Consider the following 27,413-nt stretch of genomic DNA (forward strand, 5'->3'; position numbering starts at 1 on the left):
GCTGTATGAAATCATTATATCCCTAATCGCAGAACGGACCTGCGCCCTTCATAAATCTGCATTAGCGTGCATCTCACTTTGAAAGACTTGGGTACGGCTGCTTAAATCACTATTACATTCACATTACTGACTTGCTGGAGTTGTGACGTCTTGACAAATGGCTTTACAATTGCATAAATGTCACTTGAAGCGCAACAACATTCGCTGTATAAGTTTTGCACAATCAAATGAAGCTTGATTCCATTTGCACAAGATCTAGCATTGAATAAAGCCGATTTGCAAATGGTTGTAGGCACCGGACTCAACTTGGATCCTTATTCTTATGTACAGTTTGATTACAGAGAACCACATTTAACCAACTGAGAAAATAATCAGACCGTTTATAATAGTTTTCTTTTAGCCTCATTAGTTTTTATAAAGACTATTACCGTAAACTCAAAACTCATGGCACTTTAAGTCAAAAGACATTATGCCTCATCCAAAGCTTAATAAACTAGATCTCAGTTCCTTACCACAGACGGAAAGAAGATTGTGTATTCATCTTTTATCTCTGTTTGAATCCACATAGTCGGTTTTCTTTCACCACTGACCTTTCCAAACCTTCAGAGATAATTATTTTTGACAAGTCACAGAGAGAATTTAAATGTTATCACTTTCTATACACCTCTGTTAGACTTCTGTGTCCAAGAAGACTCTTTTGTGAACAGTTTCTCTGGAGATATGAGTCATACTGTGAGATTTCGGTCTTTCTGTTTGGATCGAAGCAGGTGAGAGGAGCTTTATCAATGTATAACCAAATATACAATACTGAGCAAAACTACTAATTTATACTTCAGTTTCTAAAAATATGTAGATCAATGGGACACCAAAACTATAAAAGGCATTAAAATAAAGATAACTTTTTTGGCTTCTTGGCAATGCCAATACATGTACAAATGCACACATAAAGTATTACACATGAACAGTAACTGAACACAACAGTTGTAAGTCTGTGAAGATACGAGCTGATCTGAAGTCCCACAAGCTGAACATTTGTTTACATACCTTAGATCTGCTTAACATGCCTGTATCCTGTAAAGTTGCGTCTGACAGACGCAAACCAGACAAAACACTTCCCTACATTGTTTTGAGAAAGAACTTGTTTTTAAAGAAACAGCCGAAGTTCTGACACAGCTGTTTTTGACAGAGTCTAAATTTGACATTACTTCTCATATGATAAGAATCAACAGAGAATTTTATTCTGCATCTTAATACAACAGACACTGAGATCACTATAAAGGTGGTTCCATTTAGAATTTTTAATTATATAAAAAAAATTCCAGCATGATTTGAGAATGATCTAAAGAGCATCTTGACGTTATTTTGAAAATAAATGTTCAGCTGAGGAAAGAACCTTTGAGTACTATACATGATCAATTGTTTAAATTTATATTACGTTTCACTTTTTTATGTATTTTAGTAAATTAAAATAAACAGAAAATAGTTTTGAAATGTAATGTCTAAAATGTAATGAATCATTTTCTTCAAATCCCATATTTTCTCTAGTGTATTATTATTATTATTTTAAATTTATTACACTTCAAACAAACTCATAATGGTAATCTATCAGACAAAACAAAAAACTTATCTCCACATAAAGCTATTTACTTTATACAGCCTCTTTTGCCTTACACCCATTTATTTTGCGTGACAATGAAAGACAATTTGTTTCAACACAAAGACATAGACTAGCTTCAAGCTAATGGAGAAGAATTAAGCAAAAATCAGGTTTATTTCATTTGCAATGCTTCCCCATTTCCACCGAAGGGGTTTTAGCTTTAGGGCATTTCATTTCACCCGTCATTGTGCCTTTAGGTTAATTCACAAACAACATTACACTTCCAAGGTCTTCATTTTAAACATATTCATCATCAAATAATTGAAAAACCTTACAAGCACCTTACAAAGCTTTGTTTTTGATGAATCTGAGCTTGGAAGCTATTTGCCTGATTTATGTTGAACGTCTTCTATCATTGATGATGAAATGCAGGGTAATTTTGTCTGTAGCTTATAGCTTACAAGCTGAAACCTCACGCTTAGGTGCCCTACAGATCTCCAAAATCTACCAACAAGACTTTTCCGGAAGACCAAACTAGCAGGCTAGCAACATCTGGCATGGGATATGAGTTTTGCAACACTGCTGTGAAATATAATTTTGCCACAATGTTATGAGTCACTTCTTTCCTTATTTTTGTAACTGTGTTTCACACCAAGAGATTCTGCTGCCGTCAAGCTGATGTTCTGCGTAGCCCTTGGCTCCTTACAAAATGAAACACAAAAATGAAACTTTAATTGAACTGCACCTTGGAGATACCCAGGGCGTAGCAGTCTCTTTTACTGATATCTCAAGTGCATCACCTTGTAGAAGGAATATTGGAGCGAGTAAGATTTAAAAAGAAAGAAAAACACCAAGAAAAAACAAAGCAGCCTTGAAGAGATTTCAGATTGCTCCTCATAACCTTCCAATACATTCCCGGCAAAAATCCAATTTAGTTCAAGATATGGAATAAAACGATCACAGAATGGGAAAATGTTATCGCCTACTGATGTTAAGACAGGATGTGGTGGGCTAAATTGAATATTTCTTATGAAGCTTTGAGTTTTTCGGGTTTGAAATTCACTTGTTTGCCAATTATTTTATTTCCTGTTTCATAGTAATGTCATTCGCTGCCAACTCTGATATATTCAGTGTGCTTCTTTTCAATTTCACATTAGGTGATTCAACTTCAGTGTGACAGCAGATTGAAAGTGTGTTTACTCAACCATTGCGTATAAATTACTGAGCTTGGATTGCGGTGCTGTAATATGCCCTTCACTGTGATATCCATCATCATTTTAATGATCTGCAGCATCTGAAACCGTTGGATGGTGCGGTGTCAGCCAATTCGCACCAGTATATGTCGGTGTTAAGTTCAGGGCTTTTCTGATTGCACAATGTCCCCGTCAAAGGCTCTGGCAGGGACTTCAGGTGTAAGGCTGACCTGTCATTCCCTGCAAGGCTTCGTGTCTCTTTATATGCTGATCATTAGCCGAAGTGAGATGTTTGAGTGTTGTTTTGCACAGAAGCAGAAATATGTGGTTATACTTTCTCACCAGCACTCAGCTATGGGTTCCTAACCCAAAAATGGGGCACAGGACTAATAGGGGAAAACAATGACGAATCCAAATAATAACTATATACAATCATCCATACTTATGTTGGTGTTCCTGGTCCAAAAATGACTAGCCTTTTCAGATTTCCTTGCAAATTTCTAAAAATGAAAAACATTTAAATTATGCTAGACTGTCAATAGTGTGGATTCAATATTTTGCCAGCTTATTTATTTATTTTTTTCAATTTGCATGTTTTGTACATCTGTTTGGAAATGACTGATCTAATATGAAATAATGCACTTCAGTTTTTGAGTAAAAAAAAAAAAAAAACTTATGTGGATATTTTTGGCAATATTACCTCAAAACTGATGTGCATTAGCTAAGATCAAGTAGGCCTATGATCAATCCGTTCCAAAAATGAAATACAAAACTATTGCGAATTGAAAGAAAACAGGTTGATAAGAAAATAAAAATCCAACATTTAGTTACAATATAGCATAACAAATTTTTTTATAAGCAATTATTTGGTAGGCCAGTCATTCTTCACCAGGAACATCACACATTTAACAAATTGGGGGAGTACAAAAAATTATCAAAAAATTTGACAAGTGATCATTTGGGGAAGTTGCTATACCCTGTATGAGCAAAATCAGTAGGTTTTAGTCCAATGCCATAACATTAACTAACATTTTATTCTGTCATTAATTACTCACCCTTATGTCGTTCCAAACCCGCAGACCTTTGTTCTTCTTCAGAACACAAATAAAGATATTTTGGATGAATTTGAAAGCTTTCTGACCCTCAATAGACAGCAACACAACTACCATGTTCAAGTTCAGGAAGCTACAAGAATACTATGAGAAAACAAAATTAACAACTTTATTCTACAATTTCTTCTCTTCCGTGTCAGTCTTCAACGTGTGTTCACGAGAGAACCAAAAAGTAATCTTGTAGCTTCATACAATTATAGTTCGACCACTGATGTCACATGGACTGTTTTAATGATGTCCTTACTACCTTTCTGGGCCTTGAATGAGTTAGTTACATTGGTGTCTATGGAGGGGAAGAAAGCTCTTAGATTTCATCAAAAATGTCCTAATGTGTGTTCCTAAAATGAACAAAGGTCTTACAGGTTTGGACCGACATGAGGGTGAGTAATTAATGACAGAATTATAATTTTTGGGTAAACTATACCGTTTAACAATGAATAAAAAAAGAGAATTTTTTTTTTTTGAGAAAATTCAGCCATTGGTAAAAACTAAATGATTGTCATGCTAGCACAGGCTGTATGACATAATCATCCTCCAAACCATGAATAATACTACTACTACTACCAAAAAAAAAAAAAAAATGGATATGAACCAAGACTACATGAAATATGGCTTCACATGCAACAACAGGCTGTGCCACAACTGTGCTGCAATGCCTTGCAAATTACTGGCTGCTGAAAGCATGAAAACATCAACATTCATGAGACATTCGGAAACCAAACTTGTCCATTTTCCTATTTCCACTGGATCTAATTGTTCCCGGTGTGTTTCTTATCAAATCACAAGATCACAGGTAACATAATCAATGCGTGAGTTGCTATATTATTTCTGCAAGGCTGAATATCTGGTATTTCACCGTTTAGGCAACAATGCATCCGTCATGCTGTAAACAATGCTTTGAAAATGACTGGAGGATAGACGGCTGTAAGATTAAGCTATCATTCAAAAGACATTTGATTGACACATTATAAACTCAAAGACTGGGCTAATTTATCTTCAAACTGAGTCACAATTCAAATTATGGGGGAAAAGCTTTTACTCAACTAATTGTAATACTAGTTTTAATTTAAAGCGGGCAAACTAAGACACAACAAACTCATGTGTTCCCAACTCTCTCTCTCTCTCTCTCTCATATACATATATATACATAGAGTTTGACTGTTTCATATACGTATTCATATGAAATCTGCATTGTACTTGTGTGTTTCCCAAAAATACTTTCCTCCCTAGAAAAACTAGCATATATTTTGCACCATCCTAAGGACAGCATGAAAATGTATGAGCTAAAAACACAGAATATACCAATTTACTCAGAGCATCTGGGAACTAGGATGATCTAGATAATGATCATCTCTCCGGGTGTTTTTCACACCAAGCTGACTGAATCTTTACTGATCCTCAACTGAAGGAGAAGAGGTGTGGAACGAGGGATCCATTAGAGGGAAAGGAAACAGCAGTCAAGGCCTCCATGCTCTGATGATTTATGTGTTCAATATGAGGGCAAGGTGCATTTTCTCCATTTTAGCGCTTTAGCCCTGACACAGAGCAAGGGGGTGCAGGAGGATGTAAAAGTGTTTGGTTTTGACTCAGAATCACAAGATGTTACTCACACACAAACTTTGCCACAAGTACAAAGCCAGTTCCTGCCAAAACAGGATAGGGGACATCAATTTAAATACTAATATAATGATTAAATAATTAATAAAAGTAAATAAATGATGAACACAATAAAATACATCAAATAAAAATGTATAAAATAATTGAATAACTTAATAAAATAAATTCATTTAACTGAATAAATGGAACATAATAATTTAAGTGGTCTATACCTGCAAGTTCAGAATACAAGAACACACACATTTAGAAGCCTCAAAAATGGATTTTGGACCAGACATGAGTCCACAAGGAAATCCAAACATGTAGCCTTAAAAGCACACAAACCTCGGCCTCCAGAGCACAGAGATGTCATAACATGGTGATTTGTAGTGATCATCACTTAGGGCTGTTTTGTCCCAGGTACATGTTGCAGTTTTGAAACGAGAGCCGTGGATCATCACTAGCCCTCGCTCAGCTGAAACAACAATAATTTGGCTGCTTGGTATTCTTTACTTAAATTACACTGAGATTGTCAGAAAATATGGGCAATTTTGTGCTATTAGACTGTCATGCTTTCTCTTCATTTGCTAATTATGCTACTGAATTGTAGCTCCAGAGCATGGACTGCAATCCTGGTTATATAGCATCCGAGCGAATCACCCATGATCTGCAATCACAAATTGAAAACAAACAAAAAAACATATAGGCTACATTAAATACAACGCAAGTGTTAATGATGATCACATCTAGAATCTGAATATATAATTACATACCGTATCCCCTTTTATGCTAAGCTGTAGCTTCACTTTTGATTACTTCTGTGTTTTACTAAAAGGTTCGATGCATTTGTCCCATGATGCAGAACCTTGCTGACATTTGAATGCAACACCACAAAAGACCTGCCAGTTGCATCAGTTCTCGTCTGCTGCTTTAATGAGGTTCGGTGGGTTGTTTTTGTACGGAAAATTTCGAAAGTGCACAAGGGAGCTAAAGCGACAAACAACTCTTAGCGTTTCTATAAACATTGGATTACAGTCCGCAGTCCTTTTCCCCCCTAACTGATTTTAACTAAACACGAGAGATGAGTAAGATGCTGCGTTTTATTCTTACACGCATCTGCCAAAATAAACTTTCTCACGTATTGGATAAGTCCTGCTGTGGATCTGGTGTCCAGCGTATTCAGGATTTAATTGGAAAGCACTGGTTGATATTGTGATAATCAGGCAATGTGATTTTTAGTCCTTCCATGAAATCAGTTTATCGTCGCAACATTTCTGAACAATTTCTGGAGATAGAAAAGAAGGATGTTTTTATTCAACCCTGAAACTGGATATATGTTACCGTGATCCCTCTACGCTTGCAGAAGGACACATACCTAGCACAACGCAGCTCTATTTTGCTTTTGTCAGACTGCGCTAAACTGTTAACCAAGTATGAATTTTCTCACATAGATTCAACTCTGGAACTCACGTGAAATAGTATGTTGGTCAAATGTAAAGAAACGACATGCTATGTTGTTATGAAAAAATATAAATATTGAAGTACTAAAGCTAAAAATCAGACTAAAAGCAAAATTGAAATAAAATAAAATGAATAAAAATGAAAAAATGTAACAAAATACTCAAATTAAAATAAAAAAGCATACTAAAATAACACTGCGGTTTAGTCTACTGCATTTTATACTGTATAACAGTTTGGAAAATCTGCTTGAAAAGGAGTTACAAATAAAATACTATAACAGCAAGTCCCCAATGAACTTTTCTCCTAAAGATCAAGTTCAGTGATAAAGAAACTAAAGAGCTTGCTTTCAGACTCTACGTTTGATGCAAACTGAGAAATCCCATGAAAGGGGTGGTGATAGCAAGGGTTTTGCCCAGTTGCTAAGTTTTCTTCAGAGCAATCCCCCAGAAAAGACACAAGAAGTTGTCAATTTCCAGTTGTCTTTTTGTATGGCAGTTGTTTTTAAAACATCTAGTCACCCATAAAAAAGTTGAAAAAGAGTGGTCGAGGCACAGTTGCCTGCAGACTTCAATGGGTTAATAATATTTTTTTGCATAACAAGAACCATTCACTTCACTTTGTTGCAACATACTGAAAGAGAAAATGAAAGAGAGAGTAATAAAGTTTTAAGACCTCATTGTAGGGCATCATTTACTCTTTTTTTAATTCTCCATTGCCCAATTGAGGTTGTTCCCGTTACCGCTTTCCCTGTGGTTACATCTAGCGTAAGCAGTTTTTTGTCCAGTAATTGTTATTAGCACCATGTCAAGAAAACGTTCACTCAGCTCCCTGCCCGGCCACACTGAGTTTAATGTGACTTGAGATCAGGGGGGATGGGGTACAGTGGTTGTACTACAAAAGAGCGGTGGGCCATGGAGGTCATAGAGATCCAGTATGTGTCCAGATCCCAGTGGACAGCTATGACGGAGGCTAGATTGCCCTGTCACATGACTCCAGACTGAGAACTAATGAGAAACATGTCTGGAATCGCCAACGCCCCTTGACTGGTATGGCTGGATGAAAAGCCAGTTTACAATAATGTTAGTCATGGGACCATGATGTCTTTGAGAAGGTGGAATTGATGTAGGGGGAGGGAGCAAGTCAGCTGTTGAGAATGAATGGCAAAGAATGGAAGTAAGGACAAGTCTAAATTAAATATTGGTTTAAAAATGTTGACAAACCATTTAGACCATCCAGTCAACAACCGATTTATAAAACCAAGAGCCGGACTATATTTATCTATTATATAAAAAAAAACTTGGAACATTCGTTTAGTTTGTTCGCAAACAATTTCTGTCAGTGAACGACATTCAACAATACAGGGTCTCCATGGCACCTACCAATAAAGCCCTGATAACATCCAAGTAAGTGGACATCTAAAAGTCAGCCAGGGAAAAGTTTTTGGTTGCCTGGTGAAAAGCTCAGTGTTGGGGCACAAAATATGTGCAAGATAAGAGATATAAGGACAAGAATAGCACAAAACATTCAGACTCAGAAAAGCTTGACAGTAGAGCAGGTTGCAACTGGTCATGAGGTGGTGAGCCTAAAACACACACACACTCACACACTATCCCACTGGCAGTCACAGTCGATAGATGGACCGAGAGATAGATGAAGAGGTAGGAAAATTTAGTGACAGATGGAGAGAAAATGTGTGTGGGCCGGGGACAGTCAGCCACAGGGACATGCAGTGAATCTATTGTTTCCTAAAGGTGAGAGAGAGAGAGAGTAAGAGAGAAAGGCAGAGAGAATGGAAGACAGAATAAGAGGTCGGGAGAGAGGCTGTGAAACGACATTCACCAGCCCTGAAGACACAATACATTCAGCTATCAGGCTCATTGTGAAAACCCTCCATTTCACAATAGTATTAAAAGAGAGACAGCGGCAAAAGAGACACAGCGCTTTTATTTAACTCCTCAAAGAAGAGAAGACGCGCAGAAAATGGAAAATGTGACAGAATTACAGTCACAGAAAATAGCCTCCGCTGGAAATCGATTCACACTTGACAATCAGCCAGATAAGGCAAAAATGGTTGTCATGCTGTATCATTCAGTTGGGAAGAAAAGGATATTTTGTACCATGATGCATCATGGGAGGGAAAAGTGGTTCTGGGAGTCTTTCTAAACTATTACATCTTGAAAAGCCGTCTCTCCAAAGATGAAATGACACACAGCGTCCCCTATTGGGAATGAGATGTAATTTCAGATGTGTCATACAATCAAGAGCTATGCAAGAATGCTAGCATACTGTTTAGTATATGCTGAATCATGATTAGTATTTTTTTAATAGGAGCATTATGATTTTGCACCTTGATCTAATTTTGGACCAAAATGTCTTAAATGGTGTGCAACTAAATAATGAGTAAAGAAAACAGTTGAAAGTCAGTGTGCATTGCATTGTGGGATACACTTTACATTCTGGGAAAGTGTTAGGTGATCTGGGATTACATGAAGACCAAAAAAAAAAAAAAATCTAACTTTGCCAACTGAATCAAATCTGAAATAAAATGAAATTGTCGCATAGACAACTAACTGAATAACAAACAAACAAAAACCTAATAAAAGTGAAAAAAAAGCACATAATAAAAGTGCTAAAACTTTAACTCAAATGAAAACACTGATGCAGCATTTATGCTATTCTAAACTTATTCCAAAAACAACAACTACAAAAAAAGGTTTACAGAAAGTGGTCAAGGCTTTTAAAAAATGTATTCTAATTATCATTAATGATTATATCATGTCTGCAGAGATACAGAAACCTACCCTTATTTAGTAGCAATATTTATTAAAAAAAAATTCTATATATATATTTCAATTCTGCATTAAAAAGCAACTACATCAGTGGAAAAGAGGGTCATCTACCACCATTATACATATTTTAGCGCATATTAACATGAGCCTAGGAGTATTTCTAGTTTCTTAAGTAACTGTACCCGACTCTACTAAATAATACATTTAATTAACACAGGTAATTACTGATAGAATGCCTCAGAAGCAAAATCTCAAAGGTTAAGGGTACCCTTTTCACAGTTACTCCCACTCCCCTAAAATAACCCTTAAATAATCCTTTCAACTTAATACAATGCTGTCCTGTCAGCATAGAACAGCTATCTGCATGCCACACAAAACAAAGGTACTCTGTGTGGGCTGCTGTGTCTCCCATACGTGTAGAGTAATTGTGTTTGAATGTGTACCTGAATTGCTTCTAGGGTGTTCAGGACAGTGTGAGCGGACAGATAAGAGAAAACAGCAGACGGAGCGTCTGTCAGACTGCTGATGCTGCACTTGTGTCTGAACGCTACGGCACGCTGCAGCCCACTTCACCAGCGCTCATTTGCATAAGGCAGACGCGGCCAATCAGTAACGGGTATGCAAATGAATGGAGTCATCGCCTTGAAACACGAGCATAGGGATAGAGTATTTTGCTTCGTCAGAAAAATAAATAATTTCCGCACACGAGCAAATATTTATGTAAATTACAGAAAGCGGAGGCGCAAATAATCGAATGTTCCGCCGCGGATAAAACTGCATTTCTAAGATTGAGTGATTTAGTTGATCCCAGAGAAAGGCACGAACTAGTCCAAATCGGCTATGATAACCGTCCTCTAAGAGCAAACAAAAATACACATCTTATCAAATGCAAAGTAAACATTGCTCCCCGCAGGACACAAAACGATTCCTAATTCATGAAACGGTTGTCAATCAGAATAAGAAAATTCAACTTAGAGAACAGTCTATGCACAATTTCATCATTTGAAAACCTTTTTATCATCTCTTTGCCTCCCTCAATGCCTCTACCTCATTCCCTCTTTCATGCTCTCATTTTGCCCTTCAACAATTTAATCAGAGCCGTAGCTCTGCCAGGTATATTGAGCTATAATTATAGCCTTGCTTTCTTATTAGTAGATGAGACTTTGATAATGAGCCCTCGGAGAGGGTCCAAATGGAATTGCTTCTGGCCAAACAAGGCATCTATATGAGCTTAGCGCTCGTATCGCTCGTGTAAAAACGTGATGATTGCGATGGAGATGCCGAATGGAGTTCAGACAGATATTGCAGAAGACCAACAAGTTCATTAATTCAAGATTTGTTCCATTTCTGTCCAACTAATGAGAAAATTTCGCACCCTGACTCAACCAAGCACTTACTCAGCATCCTCGGCGTTCAGAGCCCAAATATTGCTCCATTAAGTTTGACTCATAAACATTCTGCTTAAAACCCAAGTTCTTTTCTTAACCATTGCATCAGAATGTTCATCGACTCAGCTGACATCTTGATATTTCTAGTCGAGCCAAGTGCTAGAAATTGACTCACCCAAACCACCCACGTGAAAGAAACGGCGTCTATCGAGAGCAGTGTTTACCTCACTTGTAACCACCGGCGGCGCCAGGGGGGGTCTTGGGGGGTCTCAAGACCCTGCCAAAAAATGCCTTGACCCCCCATTTGACCCCCCAGCCTCTTCCTGATTAAAAAATATACATATTCGGGATAAAGATCCAAAAAAATTTCTCTTCAAACTACGCAGAACAATAATAAATAATAATTATTTCGACATTTATTCATACACTGAACCGAGAACCGTTTCTGTCGGGATTCGAGAACCGATGAGCTAATGATAACTGCGCATGCGTGATTCAGCGCGAAGCAGACTGACACAGAGCGCATCTGAACCGAACTGATTCTTTTGGTGATTGATTCTGAACTGATTCTTTGCTAATGTTATAAGCGCGGGTAAACCAAAGGCTTGAATGAAGGGCAATCATCGCCAATGACGGCATTACATCGAGCGCAAAAGAACCGGTGAACCATTTTTTTTTCAGCTGGTTTATTTGATCGAATTGTCCGAAAGAACCGGTTCACTTGAGCACCTGCTCCTTTGCCCCTTAAGTGCCCTTTTGTCAAAGCAAAATGTCCTCAAATTTTTTTTGTAATAACAAACTTTTGTGAATGCCTGCCCACGCCGCCCAATCATAATATTAGTACAATTTATTAATAATAATTTAGCCGTAAATAAAATGACCAACATGATGACCGTTCACCTGACTACGACCTCATCCAACCGGGAAGATTCCTCATGCTGCACGCGCATTTTTTAATTGCTAGAGGATATATTCAACACCGTGGCAGCTGGTAAGTGGTGTTTCATTCTCAGCGAAGTGATTTTGGTGTTTATTTACTTATTATTATTTTACAAGAACGATGTGATGTGAGAACATGCAGATACGTTGTTTATATTGCTGTGTGTAGCCTGTAGTGTAGAGTAACGTTAGCGTGCTGTTTGAGGGAGAAAAGTTTCACAGGCATCGAGGGGTCTGGTCTTTTTTATGTTATTTGAATAAACTTTTATTATATTACAGTACTTAACACGTAAAAATAATTATCACAACACTGGTAAGGCTTATTCAGATTTTCTCATTCTCTGAATTATCATTATAAAAATAAAAACAATTCAGAAATGAATTAAAATATAATTATATTTTAAATGTGATGCAAATATTTTTTCTACAATAGCAACAGTGTTTACAACAGCAAGACCACTTTAGCCTGTAAACTCAATAATATCTATCTGGAAATAAATGTAAAAATATCAATGTCAATAAAAATGCATAATATACCTGACATGAAAGTGCAGTGTGAAGGATATGAATAACAAATGTAGCCTGTCATTTGTTTACAGTGCAAAGGTGTTTTTGTTGTTTAGTAGCAGAAATATGCAGTTATTAGCCATGTCCACTGTATTTTTTGTTGGTTTTCATGAGACCCCCCTTGAAAAGACCAGGACCCCCCATTGCCCCCCCAATCAAAATTGTCTGGAGCCGCCACTGCTTGTAACACTTAAATAGCACATAATATTTATGGTTCTTGACATACCTTTTACTTCGTTGAATACTTATTTTTGAGGAAGTGTATTTTGAACGTCAACGAAATGTGTGCTTACCTGAAACAAGAAGTGTTTAATTTGTGCAGCACTACTGGCAACAAATGGAACTGCACTCGTGAAGTCGTTCTTGAAGACTCTAGTGAACGGAGGCGGAGACAGACACGGAAAAAAAGGTTGAACAAAGTCTTTATCTTTATTATCTTTGCACACAAAAACTATTCATGTAGCTTTATAAAATAAAGGTTGAACCATTGATATCACATGGACTATTTTAATGATGTCCTTACTACCTTTCTGGGCCTTGAATGTGTCAGTTGTGTTACAGTCAGGTTCAGAAAGCTCTTGGATTTCATCAGAAATATCTTAATTTGTGTTCCGAAGATGAACAAAGGGGTCTAAGGGGTTTGGAATTGCATGAGGGTAAGTAATTAATGAACTATAACTCGAAGTATCCTGACTAATGGTCGACCGATATATCGCCAAGGCCGATATGTTGCCGATATTTGGCATTTTTCAAATATCGGCACTGACCGATAAGTTTTTCTGCTTGGCTGATGTGTTCAAGAGGGGCTTTTATTTTAATAAATATTAAACACTAAAACAGTTATTAAATAAATAAATTTATAATAAGTTTGCTCATCTTTGGTCTGTGGCTAATGGTAACAATGCTGCATTCAGTATATTTATAGGATGGTTGTCAAGCACACAGTTCAGTGTTGCAAAGGATACAAAGGACTTTGAGGGTGCTGCAGCAGTCTTACTGAGAAGGCGTTTGGGTGGTGAGGGTCATTGTTCTTAGTCTACAAAGAGCCGGCGTGGGGCAGCTGAAACATTCACCCCTCCAACTATTAATTACTCAGGCAGTCATCCAGTAAGCTCCTTATCACACGCCGCTGCCACTTTCACCAGAGCTGTGCAGCATTAGTATCACTGCTGGATTGTACCACATCTTCCATGAGTCCTTCAGTTTGTTAAACACACACACACATTATATATTATGTAAATATATAATGATCAGTTTTAAAGTTCTTCATTTGGAATGTGGCAATGTTCTTTTAAGGTTACCTTACTCAGTTCAAGTCATACTCTATATGAAAAATCCAAAATTAATTTAAATCTTGAATATTTACATTTGCATATCCCATAGTGGCTCATAGGAGTTAAAATTTTAGATGAATAAGTCTTTGACTTTAGCAAATTCTAGATTCTAAAGTGAATAGATGACATGCATCCAAAATAGTGCTATGCTTATTAAATATTCAAAAGAGCTGTAATAAACCACAGGGACCATAACACAAAATGAATATTTGCTGTTATGATTTAACCAGTGTAAAGAGCTGCGATGCAGGAAATACACGGACAGTGCAAAATTAAGCCGCTTGAGATAAATATGCAAATATCCTCCTGGCGTATTTAAAATGTAAACATCTTCGTTTAATAATATCAGTGCTTGGCCTACCAACATTCTCTCTGTAATCCAAGAGCCCTGTGATGCCTCGGGGACCCACATTTTTATCATTTTTTTACTTTCCCAAACTTGTTAAAAATGCATGCTTGCATTCACATTGTTACTTTATGGCTTTCTTAAATGAGAATCACTTTAGCTTTAACCATATTTAGTTCACTTAAGCTGTGTTTTCTCTCTCTCTCGGTGGAAATGTAAATCCTCCGAGTGGCTGATACCCTCCACTCTGATCATTTGCTGAGTGCTGTGCAATTCCCATTTGTTTGCCTTTCAGTGATTGCACATTAATTACTGAAAGAGGCGATTAAACATCTCTTATTACACCAGGCCTCCTAGGCAGTCCACACGAGCTGAGCCAGCAGAGCTTGAAAGGGCTCCAAACGCTTATTTACATCCTTCACAACAGTGCAAGTAGCCCAAGCCTAAGGTAAAGCTGCTGCTCTGGCTCTAAGGCCAAACATCTCTGACGAGCCAAAAAATCAGTGAGAAAAAGACAAAGTGACAATCACAGTAAACTGCTTAATGGGCAATGACATACAAGTCTGTCCATAATACCCATAATGCAAAACAATATTTTATTGTTAAATATATGCTAAATATATAATCTTAATGGTTAAGCTTAATTAAATATAGCATTTTGAAATGGAAAATTAATTGTCATATACCAAAATATATTTTTGGGGCAAAAAAAAAAAAAAAAAAACTCCAATCATACAGTAGTCTACATTTAGGTTTTATTCATTATTTATTTTTAATAAAATGTGTTTACATGTTACAGACAACAAACTTTTTTTTTTTTTTTGCAAATGTGAAGGGAATGTATTTTCTTCGACTGAAATGTATGGTGGGCAAATATATATAAATAATTTAAAAAATAATATACACGATTCAAATGTTTAAAATATAAATTCAAAAATATACAAAAATGCTTTTATATATATATATATATATATATATATATATATAGGGATTATATCAATATATTTTGAAACATTTTATCAAAATATATTACAAATAAACATGAGTAAAGACAAATATTTTATATGTAAATTTATGTTGGTTTAATAAAGTTTCGGAAAATATTATATTTATACCATTTTCAAGGAGTATTTACAAATAATGACTCAAATTTCATGTGGTGTAACCATCAAATAAAAAGTGTTATGTAAGTGTACACATCATAATCACTATTTTCAAAATAGTTTCTAAAAATAAATAATAGTTTAATTTATGAATACACACACACACAAACACACACATTCATATATATATCTTAATCACTTTGAAATGGAAGACAACATAGTCTATAATTAATGTTAATATTTTTTTACACTTGCAGAATTGACAATGTTTTATTCAATTGTCCACAATAGCTTCTAATTAGTAGTTTTGTTGAGTTGTTTTGTGTTCTTTGGTCACCTTTAAACAAAATGACTGCCAGCCTATAGTCATAATCTAAGCCGTTTGGAGTAAATTATGACCAAAAATGCATTTACTCTATACAGCTTTACCTGCAATATAAAGAGAACAGTGATTAGCGGTTTAAATTCTGCCAGACGTGATAGAGACGAGCCTCGTCCCTGCAGTGATTGATGTGACTCATGTGGCTCTGGATGGCTTTGCTGTCACAGATAAAGGGCCACAGATGAGATCGAAGTGGACAGGCCTCTTTTGTCATTAGAGAAACTCACCTCAGCCGGTCTGACAGCCTGCCCTCCCGGACAGTCCACCAGTCCGGCCGATGAATGAGACACTTTGGCAGGTGGAGATGTGAGTGAACGGATCCCCTCAAGGGAAGAGGATAGAAACAAGGGACGGCACCTTAATATCCAAAGCTGGAAATACTGCTCGAAATGTGCTTAAACGAGAGTTAGGGAACATAATGGATTTTACAAAGTGAATAAAAGCCGCTCCATCAATGCCAGGAATAATTGTGTAGCTGTGAGGAAGCTTTGGTTGCAGTGGAGAACTAAAATTAAGTGGAAGTGCGTCCTCTAGTGGACAGGATATGAAACGCTAAGCAAAGCTAGGCTAGCAAGGTCATACAGGCAAAAAAAATAACACTCTACACACGATATTAAGCCATTTTACCATTTTTTTTTAAATGATCAAATGTTTCTTAGTTTTTATTAGAGTTGATTCAGTGTGTAACTCACAAAAAATGAGTCCTTCAAAGCGTTAAACCATTATAATAATGATGGTTATCTTACATGTTATGCTAAATGAAACAATCAGGAAGAAAAGAAAATAACAAGTAGCACGGTTAAATCGAATATTTTTTTTCTCTTTACAGTAACGAAGGAAAATATACAGTACATCTGGCAAATATGGAGTTGTTTAGTGTTGTATAAGTAGGAAAAGAAGTCAACATCTTATTTGTTATGATGATGTACACATAGTGAATATTACACAATTTTCTCACATAGGTTCACAACGAGGCATTTTTTTTGTTCTTTGTTCTTTTTTTTTTTTTACATTTGAAGCACAATATCTTACAGTTTTTAGCATAATGTCCTCCATTGTTGGCCGAAAAGGGTGACTCAATTAATATAAAAATATGAAAAGAAAATGCTTTAAAAAGGACAATTACATGATAGATATTTGCACATCCCCTGTACCACTGAAGTGAAACGGAAAGGACAACGTTTATTTAAACACAAATCAAACAGTAGTGGCATTTTTAATAATTTACACAACACATTATGTCAGCTTCAAAATCCGATTATGTCCCTTGATTCATTCTGAAATGGGCCTCAACCAAAACAACGAGAGGTTTGTAAAGTACATGGAAAGGTAGCGTCTATTCAATGGGATACTTCTGCTGTGATTAACCTTTTTACAATAGATTTCCATCCTATAACTGCCCAAAGAAAATATGGGACTTACATGACATACAAAGCCCTTATGAATCATATGTCCAGACTACATGCATTAGACTCATTCTCTTAAAAGAGCACATGCCAATCTTACTTCTGTAACACTGTACTTGCTTAGTTATAGCAAATTCATGTCTTATTAAGATAGTATGTTAGAGTTTTAATTAGATTTTATATTATCAATATATTCTAAATCAAATTTCAAGTCAATTTTGGTGTATGCTGCATATTTGATATATATTTATATATATGTTTTGGTACCTTTTATAAGGCAATAAAATACGTAGTTATAGTTACTCTTTCAGTAGTTACAAAAAGGATAGTAAAAATATGAATCCCTTCATCTATTCATCATTTATCAATCTCTCTGTCCACTAAACCTTTATGGCTCTCTTCCCACATCATACCTAAACATTTCATGCCTTTCATGAACAGTTGTGCATCGTGAAACACTTAATTACAGCATAAACTGGCATTTTTTTTTTTTGAAAAAAAGAAAAAGCTTATACTATTATTATAATATTTTTTTTTTGCATTGTGACTACAGTAAATACAGTACAGGATGTCGCATCCCTCCAAATGTTTGATTTCTTTAATATCATTCATCGTCATCGTAGTTTTTTTTTTTACGTAAGCTGTATGGAGTGCACGAAAAGAATCGCCTGCAATAATATCCGTTTCTTTAAAAAAATGCATGAATGAGAGCAAAAGACACAGACAGGCGTCGATGAAAGCCCAAGATGGATTTTGTTTTTTTTTGTTTTTTGTTATTAGTAACTTGGGTGTTTAAAACACACATAAAACCACCTGCATTAGATACAACACTTCTTAGTTTGAAAAAGCTTTAAGAAAACACAGTTTTGGCCAGTGAGGCGACCTGTTGGTAGTTGTGGTGATTTACCCTCACTGTAGACGTTGATTAATAACGGGTGCTGCATCTCGCTTAGGCTGGCAGGTGAGTTTGTGGTTTGTGGGTCTGGTTGGCCGTTCGGCTGAGCGTCGTGGTCGGTTGGGGCCGCTGGATCCGAAATTTCAGAGTAGGTGCCGATTCTTTTTGATGGTTCAAACCCTGAAAGTTACAAGCACATAGCAGCTTCTTAAAGGAACAGTGCATCCTCATGTCATCCCAAACCTATTCCAAAATACAGGTTTGAAACAATATGAGGGTAAAAACAAAACAATAACAACAACATTGTATGGACAAGTATTTGATTATATAATTTTTAAAAAGGTCAAAATAAATATAAATGTATTTCATAATTAAGAATTAATAATAAAATGATTAAATAAGAAAAAAAATTATTAAGCTGATTTTTCAGCATCATTACTCCAGTCTTCAGTGTCATTCTAATATCCTGAGTTGGTGCTCAATAAACATTTATTATAATTATCAATATTGAAAACGTTTTTTAGCTGCTTAATACATCTGTGGAAACTGTAATGCACTCCCTATTTAAAATTCAGGTAAGATTAAAAAGAAAAAAACACTTTTATTCGGGCAAGGAAGCATTAAATTAACAATTAAATTAAAAGAAAATAAAAAAAAATTAAAAGTGATTATATGTTGTTCAAATGAATGAGGGTTTTTAAAAATTTCTATTTGTAAAAAAATCCTGTATCAGGGATTACACAAAACTATGAAGCAGCAAAAATAGTTTCCAGCAGTTTTTATAATAATAAGAACCATTATTAATTGAGCACCAACAATAGTCCTTTAACTGAGCACCAAATTAGCATAGTTTAATAATTTCTAAAAGATCCAGACACTGGAGACTAGAGCAATGGCTGCTGAAAATTATTTATTTTAAATTATTATATTTTGAACGTAATTAGTGACTTAAAAAATGCTGTCTAGACTACTTTTGAAAAATGTATATATATATATATATATATAAAAAATACATTTTTTTTTTTTTTAATTTTTCAAAAAAATTGAAATATTTTTTTTATTTATAATCCGCTCATGTGGCTGTGTAAATGGCTACTAATTTAAAACTCCAAAGTACCCTGGTAAATGTCTGTGTCTGCTCAACATCAGAAAGGTCTCCAATTCAGCAGATGGTCTCCAGATGACACTGGTTCTGTAAGACATATTTTCAAAAGGAAGAAAATGACATTTACTTTTAAGATAACACCACAGAGACAATCCAGATGAATAAAGGTTGGTTGTTGATTCTTTGAGGTCGGTAACAAGATGTGAATGTAATGAGGTCACAATACCAGAGATGTGTTAGGAGTCATCGGGTACGGTTAGTCACGCCGGAGGAACTGTATACAGAAACAGAGCTTGCCTTTACCGTGTCATTCCACTGATGTGGAAGGTCCTCTGGCTCTGGAGGGTAGGACATCCAAGACGGGCTTCGGTAGGAGGACGGGGGGGACAGGACGAAGTAGTCCGAGTAGCCGGGCCGGTTGGCAGATATGGCATATACTGCTGTCATTGGGTTTCCTGTAAACATCGGAAGATACAAATGTTTTCCGGCATCTTTGGAAACCAAAAATCTTCAAATTGATTCAAAATGTTGTTTTATAACACCGTTTACTAAAACACACTGACCTGAGTAGCTGGTCATAGACTCGTCGACAGTGACAGCAGGGAAAGGAGCTCGGTTGATTGGCAGGTAGGGGGTGCCATTGTGCTGACTCATCTCTGAGGCCTCAGAGACATGAGGCTTCAGACTGGTGTCTGGTGTGGAGCTACAAGAAGAGATGAAGCAGGCTTGTTATAATGTGATCAAACCACCAGGGGGCAACGCTGGCCGGCATCGCCTCAGAACCGCATTAAAAAACAAAACATCTCAATGCAGTCAGCAGCACTGGCAACCATGCCAAGCACCTTTAATGCATGCCAGCCACAGCATCTCAGAGGAAAGAAGCTTATTTCAATATACATGCTCGTCTCAATAACGCTGGCAATGTGATGCTGTAATGCTATGTGCTGTGACACTGTCAGCAGGGGGGGAAAATGTGAAAAAAAACCTTGTCTTTGGGACAGTAGCCTAAGATGTTCATAAACATTAGCTGGAAATGTATTTCTACCAAATCTAACTCTAAAGAGCAAAGTGACAGTCAGTGATCATCAGACAAACTAATAAAGCAAAAATTATATAAACAAGTAAATGGATATAATAATAAAAATAAAAAGTCAATCAATATATCATCATTATTCTCATGTGGATAAGTATTTGCTATTTGATTTATATATATATATATATATATATATATATATATATATATATATATATATATATATATATATATATATATTTTTTTTTTTTTTTTTTTTTTCAGATAAACAAGCAAACAAAATATTTTACTAATTACTCATTTAAAAATATTGCTGAATAAAAATAGAAAATAATAAAAATAATTCTGTAAATTTCTCGTTTCAAAAGGACTAATGAATGCATTTTTAATTTGTTCAAATTGAGGATCGTTGATTCTTAATTTATCTACATCCTAAATGCTCATTTCCTGATTGATTAGTTCTTTTCTAAATTTGATCTATCATTTTTTTTTCTGCAAATGATCACTGACACATTTGGCCTGCCATAAAAGAATATACATATATTATGTACCTTTTAGGTAGATATGATACAAAACCACACTAAAAAAAAAAAAAAAAAAGACTTTAAATGTATATATATATATATATATATATATATATATATATAATTAAAAATAAAAAAAGTGTGAAAATGATATCAATTTAAGATATATAATATAGTACAAAACATTATTTTGCAGCAGTGTGTGCAAGTGCTATAAAATTTTAAATATAAAACAAAAATTTAATATTTTAGTAGTTTTTTATAAATGTTATGCTTGATTTTGTACCATGCACTTAAAAAATGCTATCAATATATGAATATAATATAACAATAATATAAAAAAATTAAAACACACATATTTAAGTTTAGTTATATATATTTAAATATATTTTTTGCTTGATTTTGTAGCATGTGCTTAATGCTATCAACATAATATGACAAAACACAGAATGTTTTTTTTTATATTTAAATTTAGTTTTTTTTTTTTTAATGAATTTTATGCTTGACTTTGTAGCATGAATTTAAACAATGGTATCAATATAATATAATATTATATAATAAAATATAACACAAGACCCAAATATGAGTATACATGTGTATTTTGAGGTTTCTCTCACCATCTTAGTGAAGTTCCAGGTGGGGCTCCACCTCTTGGAGGGATGAGGGGTGGTGGGGAACCCAAACCCATATCAGGCAGCTGTGTAAACCTGAACCCCTGCAGAGCCAAGCACAATCACCAGTGAACTTTCTAAATACTCATATGGTGACATATAGCAACATATCACCCTATATGCCCAAAATATAAACAATCAAATGAACTGCAAACATGAGTGGCATTGAAGACTGGCGCTCACTGGTTTGGGGAGGCTACACTGGTGCATATCCGGCCCAAAGGAGGAGCCGCGCTGTAGAGCTCCACTGGGGTGGTTCATAGTCCCAGGTGCGCTGGTAACTCCATCCAGGTAGGGGCTACCGTGGCTGGGGTTGTACGGACTGTGAGGGTGGTGGTGATGGTGGTGGTGGTGGTTGCTCGGGGCTGGCTCAGCAGAGGCCAAACCGAAAGCGTTGTCCAAGAGGAGGTGCATCTGCTGCCTCACTTCATCGATCGAGGGCTGCGAGCTCAGGGTGGACGAGTCGGAGTGGCCTTTGACCTGGTGACCACCACCAAAACCCAAGGAACTCAGAAGGCGGTCCACATCTGTCTCTTCAAATGGCTCGGGCTCACCCTGAGGTGGGATCAGTGACGAGACGTCATCAAACAACTAGTTAATAATCTACTCATTTTTTGCTTAAACAGTTCAGGTTGAGATGTTTTAAGGTGCTGAAACTTTCCATTCATTTCCAGATTTTAAATCCCAATCACAAGACTCAGACTTCTGGATACTTTTCTAGGTCAACTGCATTGCAAATACACTTTTAAAAGCTTAGCACAATCACGGCTATTACCCAGTATCACATTTCCAATCTAAATCTATGCAATTAAATATTATATTAATTACTAATATAGAAAAATGTAATTTTTTAGTTTCCCTCTAATGTCTGTACCCTTAAACATCAATTGAAAATGTATTTCTATCTTACCTACCCCTTTTGGCAATCTGATCATCAATAATGTTACAATTGAGAAAATGTTCTCTCTCTCTCTCTCTCTCTCTCTCTCTATATATATATATATATATATATATATATATATAAAATAAATCAATATACTAATTGAAAAAATATAAATACATTTATAAATAAATAATATTAAAATGTCAATAAAGTATTTGCTATCTGTTACAAATGTTTAACATATTTTTTTCTGAAAAAATTAGATAAATTGCAAATAAAAGCTAAATGTTTTATTAATTACAACTACAGGAATTATAGTGATAAAACTAAAAACAATGAAAATTATATTTTGAATTTCTCATTACAAGATACGGTTCTTAATCTATCTACATGCTAAAAAGATTTTTTATTATTGGTTTATAATGATTTTCTATTGATTAATCAATTATTCAGTTGCCTTATTTATGATTTCTGATATGTTTTTTTTTTATGTTACATTCAATAATATTCTGCTCTGTTTCATGATGACGTAGGTAAAATTCAGGGTTAGAGCACCGGCTACCATCATCTCAAGCTCTTTACCGTCATAAACTGGGTTTAAAGTTAAAGCTAAAGGTAATCGCCTTCATTTAAGTCTCAAAGAAAACTTGAGCTGAGAGTCATTACTTAAGCAAAATGAATCTCTGCCGGCTCCCTGATCTGTGAATGTCATGCGGCGTGTGGAAAGACTACAGCACAAGACTTTATATCAGGGATTTGGGGTCCCATGATGCAAGAGGCTAGCAGCGCTTACATCGTAGCCGCTGTTGCGGATGCCTCTCCTAGATCTCTCCCTCATGACCAGCATGTCCATCTCTGTCTCTACTGGACTCGGGGTGTTCAGAGACTGCCTGCTCCAGTATGCAGGTTCCCTGTGAGAGTCACTGTTGAGAGAATGGGTAAAAAGTTCAGTATCGTCTTACGAATCAACATGGTTATTATAGTCATTGTTAATTTTACATTGTGGTTTATTTTTAGTCTAATGCACAATGAAATATTGATTTCGAAACACTGGAGAAGAGCATATTAAAGAGCTCTTTATTCATGCCATAGGGAGTGTTTACTAAGAATGAATGGTGTTGTTTATTTTCATGAACTGTTATTTTACCACACAATTCAATAAAACGAATTATGCAAAGACACAAACATTGAGGAAAAACATATATGTATATGTGAGTTGGTCTGATTCGTTTAAAGAAATTACATTTTTTAGTCTGCAATGATGTGCTGTATTAAATTGATCAAAACTTACAGTAAAAACATATATAATGTTATAAAAGTGTACTATTTAATTAAAATATATTTTTTGAACTTTCTGTTTCTCAAAAATCCAGAATTTTTTTTACAAATATTTTCAAATAGAAATAAGTTATTGTAAACTGTAAATTAATTGAAAGTTCACAGTTTTGGTATTTTTACTATATTTTTGATCAAACAAATGCAGCCTTTCTAGACATAAGAAACTTCCTTCACAAACATAAATATATATTAATTAATAAGTTATTCATAAATTCATAACTGATTCCACTTTTCATTTTCTATCTTTATTCAGTATCTTGTAAGATACTGGCTTCATTTCCTCAAAATATTTTGGGATGACTAAGAGCATGGGTTTAATCTCCGCCCACCTCCTGCGGTACTTTACGTAAGTGGAGGGTTTCCTGTCCTCCTTCAGCCCCCTCAGTTCTTCCAGGTCCAGGGAAGCGTTCTCTCGCCTCAGCCGGTCTCGATGGCTGTACATGTGGCTGCTCCCGCTGCCGCTGCTGCTAGTGACCGGCCCGTCACTGTAACCTTTCCTTTTAGCTTTTAACCTCAGCTTATTCCGGTAATGCTCGATGTCCGACTTCTGCTTCAGCCCCATGTTGACCTGCAGGTGAAAATCTGATGTTATTTATTAACTCCCAACTTTGTGCTGCTCGGCTGACCGTAAGTGAGTCTAAATAGAATCCTTTTTTGCTGATCTAGAGGGAAAATGTGTGGAACAGATTCTCTGTGGGTTTGCCCTGTAAACTGACAAGGACTCAAAACAGGTAAAAATAAATCACCAATAAAAGCCTCTTAATGAGGTGGCCCATCTCCACAGTGACAGCGAGCTCACCTCTCCATTCAGGATGACAGAGTCTTGGCTGTGATTGGAGGAGTCAGGATAGGAATAGTTGAGTGGGGCAGCCATAGGCTTGATAGTGATGAGGCGTAGAGAGCCAGTTAGAGAGTCATAATGGTCTGCAAACACACAGGAGACACATCCAGTCACAAAATTACAGCAGGAGGGTAAAAAGGGGATCAGCAAAGAAAGCAGCTGTAAATATTCAAAACAGAGTCTGATACTAGCACACATTATACCGAGCAATCATCAACAAAGATCATGTTCCATGAAGATATTTTGTACATTTCCTACCATACATATCTAAAAACTTTATTTTTGATTGGTAATATTATGTATTGTTAAGAACTTCATTTGTACAGCTTTAAAGGTGATTTTCAAAAATGTTCTCAGATTCCAGATTCTCAAATAGTTGTACCTCGGCCAAATATTGTCCTATCCTAACAAACCATACATAAATGGAAAGCTTATTGTTAATATTATTCAGCTTTCAATAATAATAATAATAAAAATTGTATTATAATATAATCTAATATATTATATTAATAATAATATAATGACTGGTTTTGTGGTCCAGGGTCACATTTTATTATTCTAGTGTTTCAAATATATATATATATATATATATATATATATATATATATATATATATGCATGTATATATATATATATATGTATATATATATATATATATATATATATATATATATATATATATACACACACACACACATACACACACACATTGTAAAACAAGACAAAAATACTGATTTCAGAAATTTTAAGATGTATTTAAGTAAAAAATCGATTAACTAGATCCAGCGTTCCTGATTGTAAATAATGGGCTTCATAGATGGGTTATGAATCTTGAGGAATGTGAACTGTGTTGTTCCTTTTACCTCTGTCTTTCTCACCATTTCTCGTGTGCTGCTCTTCTTTAGGTGCTTTCTGTGCCGTTGATCTCCGAGCAGTGGAGCTTCTGCCCGTGTTCAGCTTCCCAGATTCATTGCTCGAAACAGAGCCGTTCTCGCTTGGCAACCTGCTGCGGGTAGCCATGGCAACAGAGGCAATGGTTAGTTTGCTGCATGCAGTATGATGCAGGGTTAACAGTTGCCTTGCAGGGCCCTCTGGCCTCTGTTAACCTGGATTAAATTGCAGTGGTGTCATTTAGCAGACATCACCATAGGGTGAGCATCCACTCATCATGTTTTGTGCCATTTAAACAAATGTTCAACAACAGGACGAATCCTGCTTTGAAACAACAGCCACAATGAGCCGTGGACCACATATCAGAATGCACATCATGTGCCAGCGAGAGTTCTAACACATCACTGCTGGAAAGATTGTTGGCAAGCATATCACATTAACACTGACTTGGTAGGACAAAGGAAATCTACAGACCGTTTGTTTATGACATTTAATGGTGTGTACACCAAAAGCAAATCTAATTATTTGCGTAAATAGATTACATCTACTCACAAATATTCGCAAAGATGCGAATTTGCACCAGGTGATGCGTTTTCCATGATATTGACCTCAATCGTGTCTTCCACGCAAGAAAAAACATTTCAACTCTAATGGAAACTTTGCTTGCCTTGTTGTCTCACAAGTCAATCAGAGAAAAGCTTATTGACACGTCTAGTTGTATTAGATTTTTTTTTTTTTATATATATATTTTTTGTTTTTATTCAGTGATGTTGAAAAAAAATGTGAAGCACACACCATTACTCACTCTAGATTACTCACAGGATGTTTTTTTTTTTTTTTTATTTCATTCGCGCAAATAAAAAAATACAGTAAAATCAATAACAATTTTCTCTGATACAACCTGGACATGTCAATAAGATTTTTTCTGATTGGCTTGTGCAACAATGTGTCATGAGAAATTTCTGCTTGAGTTGAAATTTTTCACCTTGCATGGAAGAAGGGATTGAGGAGAATATTGTGCCTTTATGGCAAATGCAATGGTGCGAAACATCTTTACATTGACTTTGTAATCTACTCGTGGGAATAACTAAATTTGCCTTTGGTGTGCACAAGAAACTAAACAGATCAATAGATCAAGTTTTTTTTAGATAATATCCTGGGGCATACATATACACCAGATCACAATAATCCAAACGTGCTAACAAGGTAGCAGATACCAAATATTTCCTTGCTATAAAAGAAAATATAGATCTATGTTGGTAATAAAACTGCAATTTGAGCTTAAGTTTTGAAATGTATTTATCAATATGTAGCTTAAAAGTTAACTGTCAAATAGGATGCCCAGGTACTTATAACTTACAAATTGTTTTTGTTCCCTGGAAGGATAAAATGTCAGGACGATTACTTGGTACAACTTTAGAATTTGAAAAAGAAAATCATTAAACTAGTTTTATCTGTGTTTAAAACCAGCTTAAGCTGACATGGACGGAACTGAACAATATCAAACACTGACTGTAAATAGTGAAGTGCTTGTGAAGCTGATGGAAGACTCCAGTAAATAGCAGTGTCATCTGCATACAGATGGAACTTCAGATTTGGAATGTTATTGCATAAATTATTTACAGACAAGGAAAATAAAATAGGTCCCAGAACAGACCCCTGAGGGATACCTTTGGAAAGTGACAAAATAGATGAAGTACAGTCTTTTAAAAGCACACACTGTGTTCACCCTGAAAGATAGCTGGCAAACCATGTAATGGCATTTCCAGAGATACCAACAATGGAGAGTCTATTTAGAAATATGCCATGATCAACTGTGCAAAAACCTTTGATAAGTCAAGAAAAAGAGCTGAACAATTTTTTTTTGCAATCTAAGGCATCAATTATGTCACTAATCACTTTCCAAGCAGCAGTGACAGTACAATGCTGCTTTCTAAATCCACACTGAAAAGGAGAAAGAATATTTTTATTTCCCAGAAAATATTTAAATTTCTCCAAAAGCTTAGATAAAGCTCTCTC

The 27,413-nt window shown here is 35.6% G+C and overlaps 1 protein-coding gene across 4 annotated transcripts in view; it reads right to left on the reverse strand.

Annotated features, from left to right (window-relative positions):
- Positions 1–16,436: 16,436 nt before the first annotated feature.
- LOC113073654 (UPF0606 protein KIAA1549L-like) overlaps positions 16,437–27,413 on the reverse strand; it is a 31,405-nt gene continuing 20,428 nt past the window's right edge. For 2 of the 4 annotated variants that reach the window (XM_026246479.1, XM_026246478.1), the window contains 10 exons: positions 25,367–25,509; positions 24,462–24,586; positions 23,992–24,230; positions 23,118–23,247; positions 21,625–21,996; positions 21,388–21,485; positions 19,777–19,916; positions 19,511–19,668; positions 19,226–19,300; positions 16,437–18,288 (listed from right to left, as the gene is read on the reverse strand). In XM_026246479.1, the coding sequence (XP_026102264.1) occupies positions 19,271–19,300; positions 19,511–19,668; positions 19,777–19,916; positions 21,388–21,485; positions 21,625–21,996; positions 23,118–23,247; positions 23,992–24,230; positions 24,462–24,586; positions 25,367–25,509 (1,435 nt within the window). In that variant the 3' untranslated portion in view covers positions 16,437–18,288; positions 19,226–19,270. The remainder of the gene's footprint in view (positions 18,289–19,225; positions 19,301–19,510; positions 19,669–19,776; positions 19,917–21,387; positions 21,486–21,624; positions 21,997–23,117; positions 23,248–23,991; positions 24,231–24,461; positions 24,587–25,366; positions 25,510–27,413) is intronic. The other 2 variants (XM_026246476.1, XM_026246477.1) reach the window with 2 other exon arrangements.

The sequence above is a fragment of the Carassius auratus genome, unplaced genomic scaffold (genome assembly GCF_003368295.1).
Source record: "Carassius auratus strain Wakin unplaced genomic scaffold, ASM336829v1 scaf_tig00012710, whole genome shotgun sequence".
Classification (NCBI taxonomy): Eukaryota; Metazoa; Chordata; class Actinopteri; order Cypriniformes; family Cyprinidae; genus Carassius; species Carassius auratus.